The 15,986-nt window shown below is 38.3% G+C and overlaps 1 protein-coding gene across 3 annotated transcripts in view; it reads right to left on the bottom strand.

The window, feature by feature from the left end:
* The window catches only part of LOC127497907 (uncharacterized), a 67,925-nt gene that overhangs the window by 35,976 nt on the left and 15,963 nt on the right, over positions 1-15,986 (bottom strand). For 2 of the 3 annotated variants that reach the window (XR_007925701.1, XM_051866689.1), the window contains exons 14-32: positions 15,407-15,565; positions 15,193-15,311; positions 11,703-11,885; positions 11,471-11,626; positions 10,025-10,209; positions 9,754-9,936; positions 8,032-8,123; positions 7,782-7,951; positions 5,891-6,044; positions 5,672-5,751; positions 5,372-5,552; positions 4,809-4,964; positions 4,600-4,730; positions 3,401-3,559; positions 3,089-3,269; positions 1,088-1,299; positions 752-940; positions 494-636; positions 193-352 (exon numbers count right to left, since the gene is read on the bottom strand). Coding sequence is in view for 1 of the 3 variants with exons in the window: in XM_051866689.1 (XP_051722649.1) it covers positions 193-352; positions 494-636; positions 752-940; positions 1,088-1,299; positions 3,089-3,269; positions 3,401-3,559; positions 4,600-4,730; positions 4,809-4,964; positions 5,372-5,552; positions 5,672-5,751; positions 5,891-6,044; positions 7,782-7,951; positions 8,032-8,123; positions 9,754-9,936; positions 10,025-10,209; positions 11,471-11,626; positions 11,703-11,885; positions 15,193-15,311; positions 15,407-15,565 (2,993 nt within the window). In the remaining 2 variants the exon portion in view is untranslated. The remainder of the gene's footprint in view (positions 1-192; positions 353-493; positions 637-751; positions 941-1,087; positions 1,300-3,088; positions 3,270-3,400; positions 3,560-4,599; positions 4,731-4,808; positions 4,965-5,371; positions 5,553-5,671; positions 5,752-5,890; positions 6,045-7,781; positions 7,952-8,031; positions 8,124-9,753; positions 9,937-10,024; positions 10,210-11,470; positions 11,627-11,702; positions 11,886-15,192; positions 15,312-15,406; positions 15,566-15,986) is intronic. The other variant, XR_007925702.1, reaches the window with a different exon arrangement.

The following is a 15,986-nucleotide window of genomic DNA, read 5'->3' as shown; positions in this document are numbered from 1 at the left end:
ACATATGTGGCCTTAGTATTTAGATTAATTGTCAATTAACAAAGCTAGTGAGTAAGCTCACATACCTGACTTACTGCAAGGACTTGTTTGTTTAATTCTTGGGTAAATGACTTGTGTGACTTTACCATAACAGGCTATGTACTGTAATACAGCCTAATTATAACACAGTGTGTTGAAAAAGTTCAGACTCACATATGGCTGTTGTGGTTGGAAACCCAGAGTAAGGATGTGAATGGCTTTTTTGTTTCCATGGACTAGAACCTTTGACTCCAAAGTGTAAACCTTCTGATGAAGATCACTTGTGAATGTCTCCTGGAGGATGAGACTCTGAGGGAGAAATTTGAATGGTTGTCTGTTGGAAGAAGCAAAAACATAACTAAACACACTTATAGATATAACGTAATACAGTACTGTGGATAAAGTCAGTGATTTGTTCCTACTGCAGTCGCCACTATCATCACTATTCTTAGTCGCTTTCATATTCCAGACAGACCTGAAATTTAGCTTCCATCTTTTCTGATAAACCCTCCTGTCCTTCCGTATCTCCTCTATGGCACCCTCCATCTGTAGCTCTGCATAAGGATTTTTGAGATCTGACAGGGTCATTGTTGTCATCAAAAGCCTCTTCTTTAGCTTCTGCCCATAAAAAAGAAAATAAAGTCCAGAACATTTATGCAAATTCAGGTTTGGATTAGTGCATATTTTGGACACATATATAAACCTCAAAAGCATGAAAACTTTTTTCTGGTACCTTATCCAGAGTACTGAGAACTGCGGAAATATTGAGGTCCTGCTTGCCATAGCCTGCACTTATATCCAGAGTCTTCACTTGCTTACCATTGCCTACAGAGATTTGCCCGTGCAAGGCTGGTGTCCAGGCTGTGCTGATGGAGTATGAAGCTTTAACTCCACGCTTACCCAGCATGCTCCATCCACCAACCTGGAACGACAACAGTACAATTAAGATCGTGCACTTATCCTGAAGTTGCTCCAGGGGGACCATCCAAACATTTCTAATGAGGTAGCTAGACAGAAATACTCAAAAACTGAGTGATTTAATCAGGTGTTGAACAGAAGGTACACTCACCTTGATATAACTGACAGTCGGCGTGAAAATTTGTAGCTGGCCTTGGTGTTCTTTACCCCTATCCTTGAAGAAACCTTCCAGTGTAACACTTCGGATGTTCACCAGTTTCCGTGTGGTGACCTCAGAACTGAACTGTGTGATGCCACGCTGGGGCTGAGTTAGTTTTTGAGCAATGTACACATAAAGCCATGGTGAATCCATGTTGAATGAACCTGTGGACAATGAATGACAAGCACACTTTCACATAGTTATATATATTAATTAACATAGAATATATATATTAAATAACCACAATTCATTTTTGTCATTCCAGGTGTTTCATGTTCTTCAATAAAAACAAGAGTTATTTAGGTGGAAAAAGAAATGCGATTTCAGTTTCATTCTTGATTGACTGTGTGTGGGTGGGGTTTAAAGTTAGATTATTTTAATATATTAATAATCTATTAATTTGAAAGTCATACTGCGGCCCTCTAGTGGGTCTAAATATAAATAATAAATGGTCTAAATAAAGTAAAACTAAAACACTTAAAAACTACATTCAATCACTTTACATACTAGAAGTAAATAGGGGTTTTTGCACCTGGTAGTTATAGGAACTCAGTTATAGGAACTAGCCACCACATTTAAAATCTCTTGACAAACTAAAATATGTAAATGACATTTGTATATATTCAAAATAAAAGATATACATTGTACTTAATGTCAGCTTGCTTATTTTGCTAAAGATAACAATTTATTAAGTCCACATGTCATAAAAACAAGAAACTATGCTTCTAATCACAGCTGTCGTTCTAACCACACAAGTTTGCGATGTAGTTTGTGAATGTTTGTTTGAACTATTGTTTCTGGAAACATGACTTTTGGGATACGCACCTCAGGCGGTTCCCTGAGGACTAAATTTTCCCTTAGGTCTATTTTTCTGATTGCATTCGCACAGTCAGTAGGAACTCTGGAGTGATGTAAGCAGGCCAACAGCGATGTCATTTAAAGGAACACTCCACTTTTTTTGAAAATAGGCTCATTTTCCAACTCCCCTAGAGTTAAACAGTTTTCGAATCCATTCAGCCGATCTCCGGGTCTGGCGGTACTACTTTTAGCATAGCTTAGCATAGTTCATTGAATCTGATTAGATCGTTAGGTGGGTGCAGCAGGCGTAATGATATTACGCAGCACCTGTGACCCCCTGCTTGCACAGGGAGCATGCCTTGCAACCATGGAGACATTTGTGAGAGACGCTGCACCCATGGTATAGCAGCAAAGCTCCTTGATTATTACGCCAGAATGAGAGTATAGTTCCTAGCCATATCGGCCTAGAAAATCGCAACTTTTCATTTTCCGCCGGTCTTAGTATACGATGTAACTACAGAAGAGTCAAGTTTTAAATAGGAAAAATATTGAAACTCTTTGGTCATTTTTTAAGGAGATGCTAACAGTCTAATCAGATTCAATGAACTATGCTAAGCTATGCTAAAAGTGTTACCGCCAGACCCAGAGATCGGCTGAATGGATTCGAAAATGGTAAAACTCAACTGTTTAACTCTAGGGGAGTTGGAAAATGAGCCTATTTTCAAAAAAAAGTGAAGTGTTCCTTTAAGCACGGCATTCAACAATGTCAACAACTGGAGGATGGAGGACACTGTGGTTGGAGCTGTGTTTTTGTGGGTTTCGTGATAACGGACATGGAATGTAGACGTTTAAGTTATGAGATTGAAAGAGCAAAAAGGAGGGCTAAGTGATGAAATCTCCTACGACAACTTGCAGTGCTTCATGACATCAAGGCAGAGTACAAATGTGGGGGGGGGTTGTCGGTGGAAAGGAACATGCAGTTAAATAATCCACAAATATCCAATGTCAACTGATATGATAAATAATAATAAGAAGAAAAATCACTAATATTGGCAGATAAGATATGGTATTGTGTATCTCTAAAATCTACAACTTCGCAAATGAGAGACTGATTCTTTTGTGACTATCAAGGGAAAATATACAAAATATACACACCTTCCCACTTATGAAGGGAGGTCTTTGACACATCCTTCCAGTAGACACCAGCTACCAAAGGAATTTGATTGTTGTAATTGATTTTCAGGTGGGTGCTGCTCTCAGATTTTTGTTTCTTGAAATAAGAGTGCAGAAGCTGAGTTCTGTAATTCAGTCCTCTGTCTAGAAGTCGCAGGCTGAGCTGGAAGAGGCAGTAAATGTTATTATTGGACACAATCATACAAGACCAAAGTCTAAAGATGTAATAATATGTAATAGTACATTTGATGTACACATTCTAGTTTCAATTGGAATATTTTAGTTAAGTTGAACCTCCACAGCATAACTGGTGAGGCCTGGTCCAGTCTGGTTTCTGAGCGACTGATTGAAGAGGATCCTGTGTTTATTGCTGCTCTGGTTCCACTGCTTTCCATAGCTTATATCAAGTGATGACTGAACATGGATTGGGCTCCGTTCATGTCTAAGGTGAATCTGTTGGTTGAAACAATCAGCAGGTTTCCATATTTGTTGTAATAAACAAGCATAGAATGTGTGAAAGAAACCAGGTGGAAGCCAGTACAATTAATTACATTACATTTTTTTTTTTTTTGTCCAGATCTATTAACTTATTCAAATATATATATATATTAGTATTAGTAAATTAGTAATTCATAATATTTATAAATTATTCTTTATCCCTTGAAATATATACTACTGTTCAAAAGTTTGGGGTTGATTGGGGTATGTTGGTTGGGCTATATATATCTGACAAGGCCAAGACTGGGAAAATACTGGGAAAATATTTTCAATATTGCGACGTGGCATCACCAGATGCTCACAAAATGATGGACAATGATTCACATTTTGTGTGCATCATTTCCCATGATAATAAAATTAAGTCTCATTTTCTCGTTCTCATTTTTTGGTTTCATGCTGAAAGGGTGTTTGTTGTGAATGCGTGTGTGTGTTTTGTGTGCGTCATTTCCCATGATAATAAAATTAAGAAAATTACTAAGTAAATGAGTAAATACTCAAGAGTCAAATGTCACCCGTGCCAATATGTATGTGTGTGTGTGTCTGCGCTTAATGCATCTGTATACATTTTAAGGAACACTTAATATGAATGCAACTAATGTCCAATAAAGCCTGTTGTATCATATTTGACAATTACATTAACATGAAAAAATGTAAAAAGATTTTTTAATTTTTAACGTTAAAAAATGATGTATGAATAATCAAGTAAAAGTTGCTTCAGTCCAGTAAATGTTCATTTTACATTTACTTTATAAAAAAGTTCAGATAAAAAGCATTTATTTGAAATACTTTTTTTTTTCAGACTTTACTGTCACTTTTGATCTTTTTATTGCATCCTTGCTGAATAAAAGTATTAATTTCTTTTGAAACTTCAAACTTTGAAGTTTTTTTTTTTTTTTTGCTTGATGGTTACACCACATGGCATTTTACAGTCTTTCAATTTTTCTGAAAATGGTAAAAAAAAAAAAAAAAAATTTAAACCACATAAAAGATATTACCTTGTGGTTTAAGTTGATGAAGTGAGAACAGTGGAGTTCATGTGTTGCTGCTATATGGTACGTCTGGACTGTGTCTGACTCGCTGTGAAGGTTCTGGGTCATGTGACACTCCTGCATGTTCTGTGAATCCTCTGAAAAATATATAAGTGAATGAAGAGTCTGTTGTGTTGTTGTCTTGAAGTGTTGCGTTATTTGTAGAAATCACTTACCTTGTAAACCATACCTAACCCTCACAGCAGAGCTCCACTCTGGGCCCCTTTGCTTTAGTAACCCAAGAGCTCGAATGCTGACAGCGCTAGGCAAACGAAACCCGGCATCTATAGAATAATGTCTCTGGCCATCTTCCAGACTTCTCTCCAGCTGCACTGTAGAGTGAAGCAAAACATAAAGAGCCGGCCACAAATCATCATATCACTGGAAATTATGTTCCAGTATGGAACTGTATGGTTCTGGAAATAAAAATCCTATTAATTTTGTAGTATTTTTATCTAGTTTGTTTTCATACTTATAATCTATTAATAAAAATCTGTCATTTTATATATCATTACGTCATTCACAATGCTTCATAAGATGAGTAGTTCAGACAGATGATCATATACTTTATTACTTCGAAGTTTATAGTTTGTCATTGTTGTGATTTAACTCAGAGCAGGTTGGTTTGGTTCATAGTTTAGAATTCTACATTGACAGATCTTTTATGAATAAAAAATGAGAAAGTGAATGGAAGAAAAAAAACCTTCTGGGACTATTAAAAAGGTGATCAGATTCTTGCCTGAGAGTGATGCATCCTTATTGAAGACATTTTTAAGCAAAGTCTGTATTATGAACTTCCTGCTGTGAGCATGCGTGGTGTTGACCGAGAAAGAGAATGGATGTCCATCTGCTACTACTTTGGCATCGAGATGAAAGTGGGCTTTCGTTTCTGAAGCAAGATTCACCGTCTCCAGTAGTCCCTTAGGCACAATGGTGAATGATTTAATGAACAATGTTCTTGAATAATAAAAGATTCCTGAATAATATAGCACAACAGCTTTTCTTGGGACTTTGCAAAGCAAATGTTCTTCTCACTTACCTTGATAAAATAATGGTGGATGTTGTCAATTAATAATTCGATTCTGCCTGAATGTTGGTTGTTTAATTCTTCAAGCTGTGCTGTGAGAAAAAAGATGAGAAAACATTCACAGAAACAATTTCATATGGTAAATACTGTGTTGATACAATTATCATGTTCTTGTGTGAAAGCAGCTTTTAAATATCCATAAGGAAATCCACTTTTGAAGTGAGTTTAAACCTTGAATGAGAATGTTTTTCAGTGGATGTGTTATTTTCAGAATCAGCCTTTTCGGACTGAGATTGACATCCAGGGACACATCTCTGGGGATAGTAGATTGTGGTGTACCAAGAAAGAGAAGCAGAGTGGCTTCCAGCGGCATCCAGGAATTCCGCTGTCAAAGATCCACAGAAAGCAGCAATTTAATGACAGCGTTATTTTGACCTTCTTAACCTGAATGGACAGATGTCAGGATCACAGTGATTTTGCCAAGTAAGACATGTTCCAACCCAGTGTGCCACACGAGTCCTGAAAAGTGAAGCTAAAGCTTCTTGATTTTTTTTTTTTCCCAAAGATGGTTTCTGTCATTTTAAGCAGTTTTTTTTTATCACGCTGATGTTAGTTAAAGTGTTCGTTCTTTAAAGTTCATTCTTTAAATGCTATTTCATGCATTCTGACTTATTTACACTGTTAAAGAGTTGCATTCTCATGCTAAACATTGCCAGAGTTTCAAAACACGAGTTGGACGTATGACGGAGTATTTCTGTGCCAAATACACAACTTCCAGTTTCTGAGGGGTTTTTTTCGAGTATGGCCTGTATGACGTCAAAAGAGAGTGGAATTCCTTGTATAGGCACTTCTCCCTGATAAGCGTGCGCACACATATCACCCAGAACAAGAGCAAGAGCAAGCCCATCAACGCGCTTCGTTCGGGATATGGAAGCCGAGAGATTTTTCAACAATGGCTGTGTCCCAATTCAGGGGCTGCACCCTTTGAAGGCTGCATATCATCGAGGCAGTCTCATTTAAGAAAAATAACCATTAGATTGCAACTTAAGAAAGAAATTACAGTATTTTACACCTCACAATGAATATCTGTCAAAGCTGCATCAGATGTCTGTGTTTTGTTGACAATCGGCGCGCAAGTGCATATAATGTGAACAACACGAACGTTTTTGTTCCCTTTTTATTTATAATGATGTCGCAGCTAGCAGACGATCTCTACACAAAAGCTGCGTGCGCTCATGACTCTTTAGCTCCGCCCACGGCACTGACGGCAGGCACGCCTCCAGGAAGCTCGGCTTTTTTCGGAAAGACTCGGTTTAGCGTATCTATCTTTTATAAATATGATAAAACTAAAGACTTTTCGGAGATATGAAAGATGCATTGTTACTCTATATGTACTCAAGATTAAAATGAGATTGGCAGAAACTGTGTGTGATACCCCCCCCTTTAAATAAGTTTGCTTTTAGTGAGTTATTTGATGCTATAAAAATGTGGGTTTTGACGTCACGATCGACAGCTTCTCTAAGAAAAGTAGTCACTGAAGCACTGAAGACTTTTTTCTGGATCTTCGGAAGGAGATTGGAGCTTTAACTTTCATTTCTAAATTTCCAGAACTGTTTTTTTTTTCACACCGACATAATGAGTTGTTCTGCAGTATTAACCGATTCTGGGAGCGTGGACGGGACCTTGATATCACGGCTCCACTTTGCGCTCACTACTGCGCAGACTCTGGCTCCAAGTTCACTATGCGCAGAATCGAGACTCAAGATGTCAGCACCATATTGGCACATTGGTGGCTTCACCTACTACAATGGAAGAGAGTGAAGGTGCGTCATCCATCTCTTTACAGTCTATGGTTCCAACATATTTTTCTATCCTGGAACAACATTCAAGTCCAAATTTAGTCCCAAACCTATCCCTACCCCTAAACCTAACCCTTAGATCAGAGGGAAATGATGAAATGGTGAATTACATCTAACCCTGGTTGTAAGCCTAAACTTGACATAAACTCTAGACTTGTCCCTCAAATCTGACTGGTTGATTGGAATGTTTCAGGATCAATAAAGATGTTGACCTAGGAACATGTTGGACTTGGTGAAATCACGTTCACCCTGATCTTGCCTACCTGGGTTACAAAAGTATAGGCCGCCTCCAAGAGGTACTGGTTGAGACCTTTGTCCAGTTTTTGGAGTCTGAGAGTAAAAAGAACTGGGCCCAGTGGTGGGAAGCCTTTTTCCTTCAATGTCAAAGGATAAGTGACATCAGAGCATAACTGCCATCCAACCATCTTAGACCCTGCAAAAATAACCATCCAACTATGTCGACAACAAAAATGTAAAAAAGTGTGTAGCTAATATTGTTTTAAACAAACTCACATGTTTTAGGAGTGCAAGTGTTCTTCTCCTTGAGATTTCTTGTAGCTATCAGCTCCTCTTTACTGTCCCCGCTCACACGAAACATTCTAGAGCTGTCTCATGAGCACAATCAGCAACAATTTTAGAGTCAAGATAAAATAACTGTTTTGGTCAGTAGGTATGTTTACATGCATTAATTTTCATCAATCCAAATGAATCCAATCAGATTTCATATTCTAAAAAGTTTATATGACCTCTAAAATTTGCAATCTGATTCGCATTTTCTTTTGCATGTGCATTTCAAACTAATAACTGGAGAAAAGATAATGTCACCACAGATACCTAAAGGGAAAGCTGACAAATAAGAGCTTTTTTATAGCAAATATTTTTTAAATATTCCCACTGACCAGCCTATACGACGTAAATTGTATGTAAAAGAGAGATCTTATTATGTAGGGGGCTCCGGTAAACACGTGCATCATGGTTCTGGGTATGTACACAAGGTTTTATAGAATCCGATTGTGAAGACTTCATATTTAAGCATTTACGTGCTTAGTTTTTTGACTGATTATTTCAGATCTACACCACCCCTTCCAATCCGATTAAAATTTTATTCAGATCAAGCTGAGTCAGATCAATTGAGATGCTTACATGAAGGCTTTTCAGTCTGATTGAGTCATCGGTCTGATTAAAGTGCACGTAAACATTGCTTCTGACAAATAAAAGGGACTACAGTTAAGAAAAGGAAAAATCTATATAGTTTAGAACACGTGTCAGGTTTTTAAAAATGTACTCTTTAAATTCATGACTTTTAGGTTACAGTTTATTTCGATAGTCCGCTTTAGACATTCTACTAAGTAACTTTGCAACTACATGTCAATTAACTCTCATTAATTTGCAACTACATGGCGAACTCTCATTAGAGCATTAGTAGAGGTTAGGGTTAAGGCTAGTAGAATAAGTTGACATGTATTGCAAAAGTTACTTGTAGTCAGTAGAATGTCTGTTGGCGGACCATCAAAACAAAGTGTTAGCAGATGTTAAGCAGACAGTCTACTAATACTCTAATGATTGGTAGGTTTCATGTTGCTGCAAAATTATTTAAAGTTAGAATAATGTCTAAAGTGGACTATCGAAATTGAAAGTGTTACCAACTTTTATATCTATTTCAAGAATAAAGTTTAATGTTACGTGGTGCAACCACCACAGACGTACTGTAATAGCATATTGTCTTTACACTTTGAATACAAGTATTTTCATGAATTTTTGGGGAATGGCACCACATTACATTTTACAGCCTGAACCAGTTTTGCCTTGTCATAAAAAGATGAAATTATGTGATATTTTAAGAGATTTTTTGACCTTGATACACAGTCATGAGGGTCTGCAATTGTCTTCACTATGATTTCATCTTGTTTTCAGGCTTTCGTCTTGTTTTTTTCTGCGTGCTTCTGAATGATGTTTGTACCACATGACTTTAATAAGCTTTAAGTTAAGCACTGAAGCAGGTTTGTTGATTTTTTTATTTTTATTTTTTTTTTCTCTAAGAAATACTAATAAAAGATAATGCCAAACTACTTAATGTCTTCTCGTCAGTAATTTCATTCTTTTAATGATGCTTTCGTTTCTTCATTATGATATCAGTACAGTTGTACTATCCTGACATTTTGGTCTTTATTTCCCCCAAATAATATATCAAAGTGAATTTATATATTTGAAAGAACATGTAAATATTGTTCATACTTGAAGGTCAGTACATCCATGACTTCTTCTGGAGTATTGAGTACCACCTTCAGGCTCTGCCCATGGTGCAGGTATACAGCTCCATCCAAGCTGGTGAAGGTTTTGAGTTGAGTGACCCACTCTAATCCCACACGACCAAATGCTCCATCCACTCCAGCTCTCACAGAGACATCAACCAGTGCGCTGTGTAAGAGGACAAACAGGAGATGACTTAACATGACGACTTCAACCTGACAGCACACTGCCATTATTAAAACTACACCAGACATACTTTGGTTTGACGTAGCCAGCCAGCGAAAAATGTGACCAATTCTTATAGTTAGCAATGCCTTTAAGTCTGAGGGAGAACAGAGTGGACATGTTGATGCTTAGCCTCATTGGTAACCCAGAGAGAGATGGTAAAACCAGCTCCTCTGACAGAACAATTGGCCTTTGACTGATTTTAATCTCTTGACCCTGAGAAAAGAGAAGAAATTTAATCAAGGATCAGGTTTAGTCTCATTATTATGACATAAAAAGTGAAAAATATAAAGATGCACTGATATTAAAATTATGTCTGTTATGATAAGATGACGATTATTAAATCTGCTTTAAAGGAATATTCAGGGATTCATTCAAGTTAAGATCAATCGACAGCATTATTGGCATGATGATGTTTACCTCATTTTCTTTAAAGTGCCCCAATTATGCTTTTTTGGATATTAACTTTCAATGCAGTGTGTAATATAGTTGTTTGTGAATGTAAAAACTATGCAAAGTTTCAAAAATTAAAGTGCACAATAAATGGAGTTATTGAATCCTAAAAGAAAGAACCGAGTCTGAACTGCCTGAAATGACTCGTCAGTAACTCCAGTCTTACTTCTTCCACAAATCTACATAGGTTTGTAACAAATTTGCATAATGCTCACTTGTGATCTTCATTGGCTGCTCATGAACAACGTCTACTTTGACCCACCCTAAACACTGTAGTTGTAGCTGAGACTGAAAGAGTTTGTGTTGTCAACATTTCGAGAAGTCAGTGTTTTCTGAGCTCCAAAAGCAAATCCACCGACGTCATCATTACTGTTCTAATCACTGTGTATAAAGTGCTGAGGAAGCTTCGGAGCTAAAATTCAGATATGGTAATGGGCGTTTCGTTTCTGATACAAGCTGTAAGCGGTAGACCAATCACAACAGAATGGGCCTTCTGTCCAATCAGAACAGAGTAGGCTCTCGGAAAGGAGGGGTTCAGAGAGACCGAATCTTTGATCGAACCGTTTTAGACACTGAGAAAAGAGGTGATGCTGCAGTGTATATTATTAGAAAATTAAAGCATTTTTTGACCTTGGATGCATGTAAACTTATTGCATGAGACCTCCAAAACAAAATTAGGAACCTTTACAACAGCATAATAAAAGGGGCACTTTAAAAAAAAAAAAAAAAGAAACATTGAGGTTTATCGATTTAAAAGCATAAATGTGAAGCTTATAATTTTATAAAAGCACTTATATTCATTCTTCTGTCAAAACTTGTGTTGAATTTGAGTGTTTTGTATTTTACAGTCACTTTAGGGTTTTAGGTGTTGTGTTATGTTATCATAATGATGAAAATGTAAAATTGAATATAACTTTACACAGACAAGGTTAGTAAGTGATATTTTCACACTAAAACTACTGAAACAGTGAATACAGAACTTAGAATATTCATTTAAGTAACAATTTGAGAAAGAATTTCTTACTTTTAATAACTTTACAACAACACCAGCTGTACTAAGTGACAGCTTTCTCTGATACGCTTGGAGGTCATCACAGGTCATAAAGGTAAGGTCATTACCGAACATCTTCACATTTATCCAACATCGGAAGGTATCGTCTCTTTTCCTCTGCTCTGTGAACTTAAACAGAAAAGTCAGTCATGCCTGATGTAGAGCCAAATAACAGACACAAAACCACCATCCGCAAGACTCTCACCTTTGTCTTGATGGAACTTAACCCTGTGGATTGACAGCCATCACTGTCACGGTTTCTTCCATTCTGTCCATGCTTCATAGAGTCTGTTTGAGCCTTAGGTCTAGAGTGATCAGCAGATGCTAGAGGATGCTCCTCAAAGATTGTCTTCAGAAAATGCTCTAGGTTTTCCATTCTTAGGCTAATCTAAAAAAGTAAATAAAAATACTATCACTGAACATATCTATTTGCTACTGCAAAACTACTAAAATATTTATTTTCTGGCTAACATAAACCAATTCTCTACATGGCCTAGACCAGTTTTTCCCAAACTGGGCAGCGCAACACAACACAATTAATTCCTGACAGTAAACCGTTCTATTTCTGAAGTACTTTAAGCACTCGTGTAACTTCTGACACAAAGCACAAATGGATTTGCAACTATCACTTCTAGCATCTAGTGTAGACACTACGGTGTGACACAACAGCCATCACGTACAGTGTTTTAAAGACAAGAAAACGTGACAAGGCATATCTTGCCATTGGATTCACCAGTATAATGGTGGGTAATGAAAAAAGACCAGTGTGTTATGTGCATCAAAATATTAGCCTCTAACAGTATGAAGCTGAAGAAATTAAGACATCACTTGGTGTACATTTACACAACAACAATATAAGGAAAAACAGAAAAGCTTTTCCTTTGCGTTTTCACATACAGACTATTAATATGTATGCCAGGCCAGTAGTTGGCGATGTCACTTTGTAAAGAAACACTATGTGCCTATAGACTGAACATGTAATATCCATCCGCATGGCATCACTGTTTTCACAAATTCATGTTTTTGTAGTTTACATGGAGACGATAACTTCCTGAGGGATTAGAGCCAAGTGCCTGCACCTTATGGCTCAGGTCATGTTGGCTCGGAGGACTGCGTTTTGGATTTCGAAACTTGCTCTGCAAATTCTTCAGACCAAAATGAGGATCTCATGCTGTCTGCATCTGACTCTGAGGGGTTGGATGTAGACAAGCAGACCACTGCTTCGGCAGAGCAGCTTCCTTAATCTGGAGCTTAATCTGAGGAGCTGCTCGAGGTTGTTACTCGAGCGGTGGCCAAGTTAAAGATCAATTGGCCAAATGAGAAGCAAGTGGGCATCCGTTACAAGCATGATAATCGCTTCCTCACCTCAGCTAGAGTGAAACCTCCCTACCACCATCTCCAGTTCTTCCCTGACCTCCACATTGAGGTGTTGAGGGATTTCAAGAACCCATATTCAGCCCGCGTACATACCCAGGCCACCTCGACATGTTCTACAGTGATCGGGATGCGCGAGCATGGGTATGAGGCGATGCCTAAGGTGTAAGAGATGTTTGCGGGCTATCTCCCCCCTTCAAGTGATTCATTGTGGAGGAAACCAGCCTTACCCGCGAAGCCATGCAGAGTCAGATCTAATCTGGTTGGTAAGGCATATGCGGCAGCAAGTCAGGCTGGTGCGTCCCTGCACACCATGGTGGTTCTGCAGGCGTACCAGGTTGACCTGCTAAAAGAGTTGGATCATGGTGTTGGATCACTGTCTGCCTCTTTTCAGTAACAACTATGGTGTGTCAGGAAATGGAGAAAGAGTTTATCGAACAGGAGATGCGCTGTCTTCTGCCGAAAGGGGCCATAGAAAGCGTACCCCTCCCAGAGAGAGATGCAGGGTTTTATAGTCAGTACTTCTTAGTACCACATAAGGATTTTAGATTTTAGATCTGCGGGGCCTGAACCGTTCTCTTCAGACATACAGGTTCAAGATGCTAACCGTCAAACTCATAGACCCGATCTGAGGATTTGTTTGTAATGATTGATCTAAAAGATGCAAATTTCCACATCGAGATATTGCCAGAACACAGGAAGTTCCTCAGGTTTGCTTTCGGGGGCAAAGCATACCATGCTCTGGCTTTCTGCAACTCCAGGGCATTCGAGTACTCAACTACATTGATGACTTGTTGATATTAGCCCAGTCAGAAGAGTTAGCGGCACGGCATCGAGATGTTGTGCTCGCCTATATAAAGTGTCTGGGACTCAGGTTAAACCTCAAAAAAGAGAACCACTTTTCTAGGGGGTAGTATGGGATTCGACCATGATGCAGGCACATCTGTCTCCTGCACTTATAGATGCTTATAAGTTTGTGCTCATAGGTGAAAGTGCATTCATTCTGATGAAATGTAAAAAAAAAAATGAATTTCTCAAATGACAACAAGCATTGCGATTATAATTTTTAGCAAAATAATCATTATTACCAGTTTAACCACTATGCACCATGACAAAAATTTTGACTAAAACTAGACCAAAAGGCCCAGACATTTCTACTTTGATATGACAACTTGACTAAACAAAAACAAGACAAGGTTGATTAAATATGTTTGTCATAACTGATTAAATTAAATATGACAAAATTAACACTAGTCTGCACAGACAACACTATGGTAGTCTCTTACATCAATCACACCAAGGCCCCCTTTTGTTTGCGCCCCCTTTTCAGGTAGGCAAAGCAGATCCTGCTCTAGAAGGCAGGCTGCTTTCTTTAAGGGCGATTTACATTCTGGGATGAAAGAATGTGGGAGCAGATATCCTATCGAGGCAGGGGCTGAGGCCTGGGGGAATTGTGACTCCATCCTCAATTGGTGGCAGAGTTACAGCCAAACGGAAGTGGATTTTGTTCACCTCCGAGGAGTCAACCCACTGTCCCCTATGGTTTGCCCTCACACCCCCAGCTCCCCATCTCCGCCATGGTGCAAATGTGGCCACGGCTACATCTGTACACCTCAGATATCTCTCCTCAGATATCTCTGCTCCTGGAAGTTCTAGCAAGGGCTCACCACAGCTGAGTTCTTCTAGTGGCTCTGCTGTGGCCCAGCCCAAGTTTGGTTTACAGACCTTGTGTCTCTCCTGGATGGCATCCCCTTGGAGATCCCAGTCCGAAGAGATCTTCTATCTCAAGTTCAGGGGATGATATTTCATCCCTGACCAGTGATCTGGAAACTTTGGGTCTGGCCCCTGATGCGCATCAACTTATAGATTATAGATTCTTGTCTCTCGACTGAGGTTGCTGATACATCTTTCAGCAGGGTTGGCCCCTGCTACTTTTATGTGGCTGCTTTTTTCTAAGAGCTTATGAGGCCGCTATTTCTGTTAGCCACATACCCTTAGAAGGCACTTCTGTTGGGAGCCCCCCTTTGGTGTCTCTGTTCATGCGCAGTGCCAGACAGATAAGGGACCTATATGCACTTAGTTCCTCATCTCTGCCTTCCTTGCTCTCCATGTTACACTCAGACATAGAAGTCATTTTAGGTGTGAAATAAGTGATTGGATTAGAAGATTATGAAGACAAACTGAAGTGTTCACTGATGAATAACTACACAATAAGACCAGGAACAGTACACTAAATAGTTAACAGGGTCAAATTTTTTTTTTTTTTTTTTTTTTTTTTTCATGTTTTGTGGAAAATACAAACAGATGTCAAACAGATTCACCTCCAGAAGATTGAATGCTCTGCCTAGGATGTGAACTGTCAGATTCGCCATAGCATAACGTGGAAGAAAAGATTCAGGGGAGAAAACTACAGCTCCCTCGATGTTAGCAGCAGCCACTCCTGGAGCAGACATACAACCCAGACATTATAAATTGAAGTGTTATAAATAAAAAAACTATTAGAAACAGCTGGAAAAGTTGCATTATGTCTAGTACCTGTGTCCACTGTATAGTCCATATGTGAAGAATATTTCCATGGTTCAGTTTCAAAGTCTTTACTTATAATATCATCCGGCAGTGACTCCATCAGATCTTTCTTCAGAGGGTCTTCTGTTTTCTGGATATTAAAAAGGTGACTCCAAACAAACGACCCAACTGAGGAGATATCATAGAGAACGTATGAAAATATGCCACTTTTGTGCCATGTGTGACTTATTACTGATGTAGTTAGATATTTATATTTAATTTATTAAAAATTAACAGGTTATTTGGAAAAATAGAAATTTTTAATAATGTTGTTAAAAATTTCATTCTATCTCAATTTTGATTTTATTGAAAATAAAAATGCTTTCTCTGTATATGGAGGTTTTTTCTAGAGCTTTTTTGGACACTTTTTTGTTTAATGATTTTTACACTTATATAAGTTATATTGACTTTTTTAAAGCCATATTTTATTACACATTTTTGCATTGACCTTTAACCCTGCAACCCCAATAGAGTACCTCAGGAATGACGTGTTTTTGTAGGCCAACCCGGAAGTTAGCGGCGCACGGGTTCCCTCGATCGAAAGCCTATG

The sequence above is a fragment of the Ctenopharyngodon idella genome, chromosome 2 (genome assembly GCF_019924925.1).
Source record: "Ctenopharyngodon idella isolate HZGC_01 chromosome 2, HZGC01, whole genome shotgun sequence".
In the NCBI taxonomy this organism is placed as follows: domain Eukaryota; kingdom Metazoa; phylum Chordata; class Actinopteri; order Cypriniformes; family Xenocyprididae; genus Ctenopharyngodon; species Ctenopharyngodon idella.
The sequence above is the reverse complement of the archived record's forward strand: the minus strand, read 5'-3'. Positions and strand labels throughout refer to the sequence as shown.